Source organism: Apteryx mantelli, chromosome 8 (genome assembly GCF_036417845.1).
Source record: "Apteryx mantelli isolate bAptMan1 chromosome 8, bAptMan1.hap1, whole genome shotgun sequence".
Classification (NCBI taxonomy): Eukaryota; Metazoa; Chordata; class Aves; order Apterygiformes; family Apterygidae; genus Apteryx; species Apteryx mantelli.
The window spans coordinates 9,045,284-9,057,174 of NC_089985.1; the positions used below are offsets into that span (position 1 = coordinate 9,045,284).

At 38.3% G+C, this 11,891-nt stretch overlaps 1 protein-coding gene across 1 annotated transcript in view; it reads right to left on the reverse strand.

The window, feature by feature from the left end:
- RGL1 (ral guanine nucleotide dissociation stimulator like 1) overlaps window positions 1–8,674 on the reverse strand; it is a 90,453-nt gene extending 81,779 nt beyond the window's left edge. Inside the window, exon 1 of the mRNA XM_067300548.1 lies at window positions 8,649–8,674. Within this exon, the coding sequence (XP_067156649.1) occupies window positions 8,649–8,657 (9 nt within the window). The 5' untranslated portion in view covers window positions 8,658–8,674. The remainder of the gene's footprint in view (window positions 1–8,648) is intronic.
- Between the last annotated feature and the right edge of the window lie 3,217 nt (window positions 8,675–11,891).

Genomic DNA, 11,891 nt, shown 5'->3' on the forward strand with positions numbered 1-11,891 from the left:
ATGTTCTAGTGCCACAATGAGTGCATTAGTGCCACTACCATTATTTTGGATGGCAGTCACAAAAAAGACAGCTATTTCTAACTATTTCTTTAACAGTTAGAAAATGGCAGTGAGTTAGTACAGGGGGAAGAAAGAGCCCATATTTGACCCAGTTTTGCTTCTACTGAATTGCAAATTTCAGTTTAGGTCTTTAGTGAATACCTGATTATTGACAGACAAGCTCAGCACTTTTCACTCAAGGTAGGGCTTAAGCCCTTTTATGGATGATGTTTATGACTCCTCTTGGCCCACCTCTCCTGGTGAGAGGTTTTTTTCAGGAAGGAGTGCCAGACAAACCCTTCCAGTTTGGCGAGCAGCAAAAAGCCACCCTTTTTATTGACTACATTTGTCACTAGCTACAGTTTTCTACGGTCCAAAACGCTCCTGAAAATGGTGGACTGTTGTTATCCTGGTCTTTCCAGTATCATCCATCTTTTGCTGTCATAGGCACTAAATTCACTCATAAAGATAGATATATTTAAGAGGCAGGTATTCACAACTCACATTTGTAAGCGAGCCTTGAAGATGATAAGTTTGCAGTTAAAATGTGGTATGCAATAGGATATTTGGTATACTTGCTCTATAGTGTCCTCAGTCAGCTAATCTGGGGGAAAGTATCAGGATTAGCCTGAAGGAAGAATTCATATTCTGTGCTGAGAATTATTGCTCTATAAGGAAGAGGCAGGGAAAAAACAAACAAACAAACAAACAACCCCTCCAATACTAAAACAGTATGTCCTTCGTGGAAAACATCAGTATTTACTTGATTGAAATCTGAATCTAGTTTACTTAGCCCCTTAAATCAGTTTACATGAGAAAGCTTCTAAAAACTGTTTCCTTTAACTAGTATAGTTGTCAAGGGAAAACTGCAAACAAGATGGCCAGGACAACCCACAGCACAACGTAGTCTGGCTAATTTGTTTAATCTTATTTTTGTCCCTACTTGGCATGCCAGTTCAGAAAAGCATGTAAACACTAGCTTTACTTTAGCATAAGCTTAGAACACATTCACATCAAAAGGATTTATATTTGTAAGATCTTTGATGAATTGGAGCTTAGATCCTGAAATTGAAGAGAACTGCGGGTTCAGCCCTCCATGGGACTGAGTCATCTTCTAACAATTCCATCAAATGCTGTACTGAAAAGAGCCCAGCACAGTCACATTTTCAACAGATTTTTAGTGAAAATTTGATTATCCGAATCCTCTGTCAGCTCTAATATTTGCAGTTTTCTGGTTTCTTGGAAGTCTGGATTCTACCGATAACTCTCACACTCAGTACAAAGGATATTTGTAGGTCCGGGTGGTATCTTCATTAAACCAGCTGACAGGGGAGGGGACAGTGTCTTCCAACACAGTGAGCCTTTCTTAGGCCACAATATTTGCTTGCTTTCCAGCTAGACGAGGAGGTCAATTTAAATACATTGCCTCCTTCTGCTAACCTGACCATATTTATATCATCAGACCCCACAGCTACAACAATGCCATTACAGGAAACACAAGAAACTTCTCTCAGACTCGTAGAATCTTTCCCAGTGGATAAAACAATATACTATGCTGACTTCAGATTTAACAGAAGAGCCCATCTTAACTTCATACTCTAGGAAGTTCTTACTAGCGTCTACCAGAATATACATGTGTGTCTGTGTATGTATGTATATATTTGTGTGTGTACATGTACACACACACACACATATTTTGGACTCGTAGAAACTAAGGAATATGTTCAGTATAGGGCCCTAAAAAATCTACCTTGTATCCAAACACTGGTTATTTAATGCTGGAAAGGCATATGTAATATTTTACTTCCATTTAGTTACCTTCTAAGACTATCACTGTAGTATTTGAGACCAGAAGACAGGATCAGAATGCACAGACATAATGTGAAGACAAAGCAGGTTCTGAATAATCTAGAAGATGTTCCATAAAGATTGCAAGGACAGAAGGAAGCATTAAAAAGAATAAGTGCAGTCTGCAACTCGTTTTACTAGAATTGCTGTTTTGAAGTTTCAACACACTTTAATCATGAAATTGATATATACCAATGAACCACACTCATGGTCAATGTTGTGTTAAATATTTGATTCTTTCCAAATCATGTGACATGCAACTAACTACATTCCTGTCATAATCAAGCCCTGCTTCTGCTCTTTCTACTGAATCAGAATCATTTCTCTATTACATCAGAGCGTGCACTCCCTCCTCCTTGCAACAAGAAAGAAATACAAATCCACTTGTGGATGCAATCTTACACTTCTCATAGTGAAATGTTATATACAAAAATACTTCTGGGTGTGGAAAGTTCTCAAACCGCAGATCACTGACCACTTACAGCCCGGCAAGAACTTGCTGACTGTCCACAGAGAAGCTAGCTAGACACAGAGTGACGATTTTTCCTTTTATAGCTGTTGCTACAGCTGGCTCCCAGGCATTTCCATTAAAAGACAAAGCAAAAGACCTATAAACCAGTTGGAACTAAAGAGCAGCTGGTCCTACTGCCTCAGCTAAGGGGCTAACAGAAAGAGAAAAGGAAACAGAAGTCAGAAACACCCAAATACGGAAAATATTCAGGGAAGCAAAGGAAAAGGACAAAGTGACCAGGTGATGCAAGAACTGTCCTAGACACCTTCTCCATGAGGGAAAGGCATCACACAGCCTAAAAGGAAAGAAGGCAGGTAACAGAAATCCACAGGCAAATGAGCTTCAGTGGGAAATGATCATCAGTGGGAGATGGTTAAGGAAAAACACCCCACAACTCTGTTGTTATTTTTTTCCAAAAAAGGAAAAATACTTCTTGCATTACGAAAACAGAAGTTAGGCCATGGTTTCAAGACATTCCTTTCGATGGCAGTGCCCACTCAAGCAGTTCCCGCTCCCTGGTGCCTGATTGTGCCAGGGGCTAGAGCTGTTTACATGTTAGACATGCTAGACATTTCCTAATAACCATGTCTTTGCATTGAACCTTGTTCTAATATTACCGCCCTCCCTCGATTTTTTATTTTTTATTTTTTTTAAGAAGCAGTGGCTACTGCCTCAAAGATGCTAACAAACATATACAATTGCTAATTGGAAGAGAAAATTCCACAAGACAATCTTTCTGTTCATCCTACCACAGAAAATACGAGAGTTTATGATCTAGAATAAAGCACGTACAAGAGACACCCCTGAGACGGATGGTGTATTAGAAGTGCATATCTACAAAAGGAAACAAATACTGTTTCTATTAAGCTTCTCTATCAGTATCTCATTAATTATTATTGTTTTGGTTTCCTTGTAACCGCATTTAATACTTGCTTTCCCTTTATGGCATATGCCCTCAATCTGATAACTAACATATGCTGCATAGTACAGTCCTTGAGGTTGAAACTACTTAAAAAGTTAAGAAAATTCACACCCAGGTGAGACAATGCAGCTACAGAATGCACAGACTATAGAAATGCAAACACAAACAAGTTTTATATTGCGTTTTAATGACTATGGACTCTGACCTGTAGCTTGGTTACACAGAGCCCTTTGCTACAGTTATCATATGAAAATCTTCTACTAATATTCCTTTACACTGCACACACTTGAGATGGTGCTTTTCAGTTAATTACACAGCTAGTTAGTCAGGTAGCGCTTAACGTTCAGTGCACTACAGTCTCCCCTACGCTAAAGGTCCTTTACATCACAAAGCACCTCACCACCATGTGCCTAATGCAGTCGTTTCCACCAGCACATTAGCAGTGCTTTGCACATACTGCGCGCTGATGTAGAGGATGACAGAGGTGAGTTAGGTCCTAAGTCCTCCTCATTTGAAAATAAACTAACTTGGATATGTTTATTCTTTAAATGAATGAGATGCACTGTCACTATGTGTCAGCCAGGAAGAAGAACTGTTGTGATGAAAAATTAAATTTAAATTTCAAACCACTAACTAATCAAAGCAAGTTTTGGTGAGAAAGGACAGATCTCAGCATCTTTGTCCCTGAAAGGAAAATTATACCACACACAGTATGTCTGATCTACTGCCCGTAACCTTTGCAATCTTTATCCCTGTGCAGAAAGGGAAAAACAATGTTCCACATTCACTCTGGGCTCAGTGTTGAAAGATGTGACAATACAGTAGCAACTCAGTAAAGAACCAGATATACAAGTTCATCATACTCTGTCTTTGTTGACACTAGGAATTAAATATAGGCCTTCAAGTAATTTGAAAAAGTAACCAGCCTCACTGTAAAATGCCAGAGGAAATGCAGCAGAGCTCCCATACATAAAACTAAATTAATGATTCATAAGGTTGCATAATTAACCTAATGGAAGTCAGAAAAAATACGTAGTTAAGGACACACATCCAGCCTTCCCTTGACCTCTCATTTCACATGTGATTGCAATTAGATAAGCACGCACTGTTTCACAGACCATGCTGTCCAATAGGATGTGGTTGGTTTTTTTTTGTATAATCTTAAAACAGATCTAGGCAGCCTATCTATTTCATTCAAGAACAGCAAGTGCATACAGAGTTTCACTTGTTAAGACTTCAAAGCAATGCTGCTTGCAAAACCATGGTCACATCACTGGTAAACTGCACCATCTGCACCATCATATGGAGAATAACAGCACATTTTATTTCAAATCCCCTGAACCTTTTGATCCAGAAGGACTGTCAGAGTGTAAGTACTGAAAATGTATCTCAAAGTCTTGTTCTAAAACCTGCCCTTCACTAAGTCTGCAGAAATCTCTCTCTGATTCTCTCTCTGCTCTTTAGGAGCAGAGACAGCAGATCCTAGGCACTTTAGTCTCAATCATGAATTCTACAAAACACACAGAAACTTTTCTTCAGGCCATAAGCACTTTACAAGGTTTTCTATTCCTTCCCCAGTCTCACATTTCCCTTCTGTTTCAAAGCAGTACATTTCATTATTTTTTACTATATAGCTACTCAGGTGTTCATTCACAGCAAATCCTCTCTTGACTGCACCCTTTACAAGCTTTGCAGGAAAAAAAAAAAAAACAAAATAAATCTTGAACTGCATGCTCAGTATGTGATTTTCTAAGGCTCATAATTCAGTCAAATCAAAGCCAAAACTCTAAAACACTTCACAGTTAGGACTATTTCAATGCCAAATTTTAGTATACAGGCCTCAGCCAGTCACGCTGCAGAGCTGTTCAAAAGAAGGCAGCGACAAGTCTTATGGAGGGGGAAAATAGTTTTCCACTCTCCTCATACTCACACATGGATGAAATGTTTTTTGCTCAAACTTTCCAAAAAATTCACCTTTGAGCAGAGTCCAAGGGCCTCATTTGAACAATTTTAAAACTTTCTGCAAAGAATAAACACTTAAATCATATAAAAAGGCATTGCTCAATTACAAATTTGACTCTGGGTAATTCTCCTGACGTCAATTCCATTTCTCCCAATTTACACCCTTGTGAGACCAGAACCAACCCCAGTGCCTACAAAGAACTCTAATAGAGATTATTAGTCTCTCCTCCAAAAAAAAGTTACGGAAGACTGAAAACAGGAAGCCAATATATCCCCAAAACATTATATACCTGTAAATACAGTGACCAAAGTAACAGCATCATAAAAGAGCAGACCAAATTTCCAACTGTATAAGCTTCACACCAAAATCTTTCTTTACTCAAGTGTCACAAGTTATGTGAGGAAGGGGGAAAAGGAAGAAGCCCAGAAGTGTTTGAGGTTGAAAAGGGCAGTGGCTCCACATTAGTCCTCCCTGGCCATGGCAGGAATGGGCTGGCCTTGGCACACAGCTGAGCTCCAAGACAACCTTGTCAGCCGATAGTTTAGGCACAGGAATTATATGTGAACTGTATGTGAGCTGCATGAGTTGACTATCCTTTCAAAATGATACAATTTATATATTTTTATTTATTTTTGTATATATATGATTTGATCATTTCATGAAATGATTATAAAATACAAGATTACATATATATATATACACACATATACATATATACACACACACACTCACAAAATATTGTCACATGGTAAGATGTTTCACTCAGTAATTTCTTTCCAAAGAAGATAGTACAAAGCAGGCAGAAGAGGTCATGGGTTTAGCCCTGAAGAGGTCGTAAGCAGAGAATTTTGATACTGCACAATGCTCAAAACACAAGGCTATTTGGAGGGATAGGAAAGATATTAATGAACTGGAAGTTGCCTATGCTGTTGAGAGTGCTCTGTTTGTGAGCAATGGGACCACATTCCTTTATTTTATTATCGGTTCAAACAGGAATAGGCAAGTGTATATATAAAGGAGAAGACAAGGAGAGGGAGCTCATTGATTTCTTTTCTTCATTTTTCAGGGAAAGGACTGGTTCTCTGGTCTTTTACACACACACACACATGCACACACACTCACTCTTCCATCACCAGTATCGTAAATTCTGAGTTTTCTGCCACCGCTCTGAGAAAGTGTCATAAATCGAGTACATCAAATATGAGCAAAAATCTTACCAAAATTGTGATACAAATGGGCCATTTTGCTTGCATCCACTGAATTAAGAAAAAAGAACCTTTTCTGATTTATGAATCAAACAGGTCTCTCACAAAAGTGTCACTCAGAAGACAACATTCTCTGGGTCTCGGTTCTTTTTTCACACCCTAATAAGGTTTAAAAATTCAATTGGTCAAGGCACAAACAAATACATGATTGATTTTGCAAAATTCTTATTTTCCTTAATTGCTCTCTCATCACCATAAATGGTCTGATTCTCCAAAAGAAGCTTCTTATTTTCAATACATGTACGAATTTGTTATTTACCACCATTGGCTACTTGGTACTCAATCTTCCTCCCCATTCCCAAATTACATGCCACACTTCATGCTCTTTTCTAACAGGCTTCAGTTTCCAGAACCAGAAATTTAACTATTTGATTAAATGATCTCTCAGAAGTTCCCATTTACAATCATAACTTTTTTTCTCCTTGCCTTCTGCTTCTGTTTCATTTTGCTTTGGTTAGAGATACACTGCACGTATGCCTTTTACGGCCCTGTTACAGTATACCTAAACAGTATAAACCTATGCTTACTATGAGGATTTCCAACTCCTTAATTTTTAGTCTCGTGTCTTTTTCACTTTTCCTCTTAAAAGGAAATATTTCCTCCTCTGAAAGTCAGCATCACTGTGGTATCCTTTAATCCAAGCACTCCCCAGAGGACAGTGGACTTAATTATTATATTTTAATGTCTATATTTAGGATGCTGGGAGTACTTCCTGCTCTGTCTGGGGCCTCCCATTCCTCCAAACGGAGCTTTGCCAGTTAGCTCTGCATTTATATCTAACTAGTTCAAAGTGCAAGGACTTTGTCCCTCCCAGCCACTCAGTTATAATCAGATAGCATGTCTTAAATTTGACTCATTCACGTTATACATACGTAGTTTCCAGAAAGAGTAAATGAAGAGTTTCACTTTAAATTCTCTTCCTACAGCAATTACTGTCCTAATAATCATGTTTTAAAAGGCATTATATATGTTAGAGATCACAGTTTAAACCTCCAAAAGCAACTCCTTACCTTAGGCTTAAAATATGAGGAAAACCAGAATAAAACATCTTGTGAATTGTGAACCCCAAAGCAAAGCTCAGCATTTCTGAAAGTTATACACAAACACAACACTCATCCTCTAACAGGTCATTAAAATAATAGGGATAAATTAATCATAAATCTCTGTATTACTATCATAGCTAATTTATCTTATTTTGATTGAAATAACCCATATTAAACTTTAAAAACTTTGTTGTGGGACATATTTTAAAATACTCAGATTCCCAGACACCACTTTAAGAAGCCTGCTGAATAACAGACACATAAGAGCGGTTTCTGCATGTTGAAGACTATTGAATTGAACATCATGGACAGATTTCTCAACTAGATCCAAAACAAATTCTTGCAGGCTTTCACTTAAGATGGGCACTCTGCAATTCTCTGATCTCAGATCACAGTGGTGTTAATTCAAGGCGGCAAAGGATTCCCATTAGCATAACAGAAAGCAGAATATAAGCTTTGATTCAACTCAAAGTGCAGACATGAAAAAGAATCTCATTTTCAGTTGGCCTGGGCTACTAAACCTAACTTCTTCCCAGTGCTCAAATAACAGTAAGTTATCTTACTGTTACGGAGTTGTCATCTTTTTTCTTCTTTTCATTGGATTAGAGGAAATAATTGAAGTGAAGCAAGAATTCAGCTCATTTGTGGGTCCCTTGTTTTCTTTTATGCTATATTCATTCTACCTGATTTCAAAAATTTTATGAGGATTTTATTGCCCTCTTATAGCTCTGCTGCAGAGTCAAGTAGGCACCATTAAATCCGCCTCCTACTCCATACAGTTTTCTTTTCAGCACCCTTTAGATTTTCAGGGAGGAGCAAAGAACAAGAATTATAAGTAAATATGTAACAATTAACTTTTGAAATATGCATACTGCTCCCTCTGCAACCTGGTAATGTTTTCTCATCATACATACCACTTCTGAACAATTCAATTTTCAGAGCTTTATCAACTGCCATAGTCCTCAACACAGAAATCGCTAAATAAGAAAGCAAATCTGTAGTGCAGCACAATAAAATCCAGGCTTTGGAGAGTTGGGGTTTGTTTTGTTTTTTTTACCTCCTCCATCTCTAAAATATCGCATAGTCAGGTGCTACAGCCCATACACCAGTGACTTGCCCTCAGCAGACTCTGTGGACCCCAGATCTTGCTCAAATGGTTGCTGTTATACTGTCTTCTACTAACGCTGTGAAGAACCAGGTACTCGAAGGAGGAATTCTGTGCCTATTTGAAAAGAATAACGGAAAGGCAGTTTTGAAATGCAGCTAGTAATACATTTGCTTTAATGTTCACATCACTGCACACATAAGGAGGATGCTCAGTCATGTTATTAGATGCAATGCCAGTCACTCAGAATGAACAGCATCATTACATACACCCAAATCTCTGCTTTCTCTACGTTAAAGAGCAAGCACCGCTATTGTAGTGGCCTAATCGAGCAACCTACATGGCACGTCTACTTCTCCCTCTTCATTGTCCTACACGTGTAAAGTGCAGTGCTAAGACTTTGTTGATCAGGATATATCTAGATTAAGAAAATGGGTACTAAAGATATTTCTCAAAGTGACCTATTTTGCTAGGGGAGACAAAATTGCTTTTACCAGCAGGTCTCAGCTCCAACCTTTTTCCTTTTGTGTTATGACTTGTCTTCCACCTATTGCAAATTCTGAACTTTCCAAAGACCATATTCCTCTCTACCAGACCATTCAAAATGCAAGTTTCTTCCCCACTGTTTCAGACATTTAATTCCTTGGAATCCCTGTGGCAGCTCCCACTTTCTACTGCACCAAATGCAGTTATTTAATATTTACTTTTAAGATCCCTCGGAAACTCCGCTGTCTTTCTGACTCTCCCTTTGTCTCTCACCTCCGCTGATGATTTTTCTCACAGATCAATGCCTGCCACAAGCTCCCAATGGAAAAGCTCCCTTCCAGGATTCTTCTTTTGTATGCTACCAATATACACCCAAGTAACACTTTCAAAATGATAAAATCACCTTTGAGATTAACCTTTATTTTGATGTCAAAAATGCATATCGATAGTGGTCTATAAATACTTGCTCTTGTTGGTATTTACCTTTGTACCTTGTCCTATATCCTTCCTATTGTGGGCTGCCTTTTGCTTTTCATTACATTCTTGAGACAGATTCTACCCACTTCCAAAGTTTCCAGGACAAGAGTATTTAAATCCTAGCTGAGACCTTTAGGCACAACTATAATGCATAAATAGATGATAACGTGGATCCACAAGGTCAAATATCCAGCATAGTTGATGCAATTTGATGCCATTCTGATGTAGATTAATAGAATACTACCCCTTCAATGCATTTAGACCAGTTTGATGTAACTTTAAAACCATCAAGCACGCCTAGCTAAAGAATTCTGTGAACTTTTGGGAAGAGTATGCTCCAGCATCCTCACTAAAGAGAAATTCCTCTTATTACTTGTGCTCTTGCTACTTGGCTGCTGCCGCAGCGAAGTGTATATATCACTTCCTTGAAGAACTGCTCCTAGCGACTTCAGTGGCTTTACTTGCAAGGGAAAAGTGACAGGATTAGAACTATAGACTGTACACAGTCTAGTATCCTCTGGGATTAAGTTGTTTTATTATTATTGGCACATTGTGCTCAGACAGTAAAGACATTCACTTAAGGATACTAGTTTCTATTTCCAGCTCTATTACATCTATTTTTATTTGAACTTATTTAAAGACAATATTATCATCCCAGAAACAAAAGACAGGAAGGAGATCGAAGTCCACAATGCTTGAGGCGCTAGACAATGTCAGGAAATGGCTCGTATTTTGAAAGTTCCCCCAATTCTCTAACAGCTGATCTTTACTGAAGAATTAGACAAAGTCCAAAAAGCAAAACAAAAACATAAACAAAATTCTGTGAAGGGAAATCCTCCTGTATTCAGATACCAGCAGAGTGGAAAATTTTAGAGAGAATCCAAGTTTAGAAGAATACATGAGATAAATTTTATCTATATAAAAGCACAAATGAAACAGCGTGCATGACAGTAAAAAGACATGCAATGAAAACAAACAATTCAATGGTCTGCTTAAAGAAGTAATCCCATTGTCTGCCTCCAAGTAAAATTATAGACCAAAAAAGCCCCGTTTAGTGTGTATTACGATGTGTATAATAAAAGGATACTTTCAAAGTACCCACGGCAGTGACAGCTGAACATAGTACCTGAACATTTTAGGTATATAAAGCCTCAAATCCAGTTTGTTTCCAAGTTCTTCAAAAGATCTGACAAATCAGACAAATAAAAGTCCTTCAGATTATATATGCCTACCTAAAAATCAATACATGAACATAAAAAAACAGTTATATTAGAGAAAAGTTAAGAAAACCTACCAACCAGCAATAGAGACTGTAGATTGCTGTTTTGTATTTCTGAACAAGCATTCAGCCTGCTTGCATCAAGGCATTACTTGGCAAACTCAAACCCTATCCTTTGCATCGGAATGACATCCTAACCAGACAAGACGACGTTCTGAAGTTTTTACATAGACAAGGCTCTAGCTGAAGTCAAACTCACTTTTTCCTCAGTAAGAACTGAGTAGGAATTTAAAACCTGGCCAAGGCTGAATACTATAGCACAAAAGTTCAAGCAGAAGCCTGCTGTTTTTTTCCCCCAAGCATCAGTTGCAAACACACCACTAAACAGGATGGAAGATATTCATTTAAAGAGAGTATTATAAACAACAAATTAATTGTGCAATATGTTACTGTGCTCAGAGAGATGAACTGGACAGGAAAATAAAAACCTAGAACCGACAATTAATAACTCTGCAGTTATATTAGAGAACACTAAAACTAAAAAACGTCAAAGGAATATTAAACACTTCCACCTCGGGTTACAAACTGAACAGAGACAGGATTCACAGAGGAACTTTTCCTGTAAAAAGTTACTGCATAGTTGTCCACAACTGACCTGTCAGGAGCCACGCTAGCCCTAGAAGGGTGATCTATCAGTCTTGGTATAGGCACAGCTGCCTTCCACATTAAAGAATTCTGCAAGAGGGATTCTGTAGCATCCTCCAAGTATGACCTAAAACATACAGTCTTTGATCCACAAGGACATTCTTACCTGAACCTGCCTTGCTAGAGGGAACTATTCTAACTGCAAGGCAATTCTCTAGTAATACTGCCAACAAGAATACCAGAAAGTGTCAAATACAATGGAGGAGTTTGTAAAGTGGTCACCAGTGCACTGAGGACTGGGAGAAACCACCAGAGGCATTTCCCATCCAACACCAGGCAGCATCAAGTGGCACTGTTTCAGTCATTAC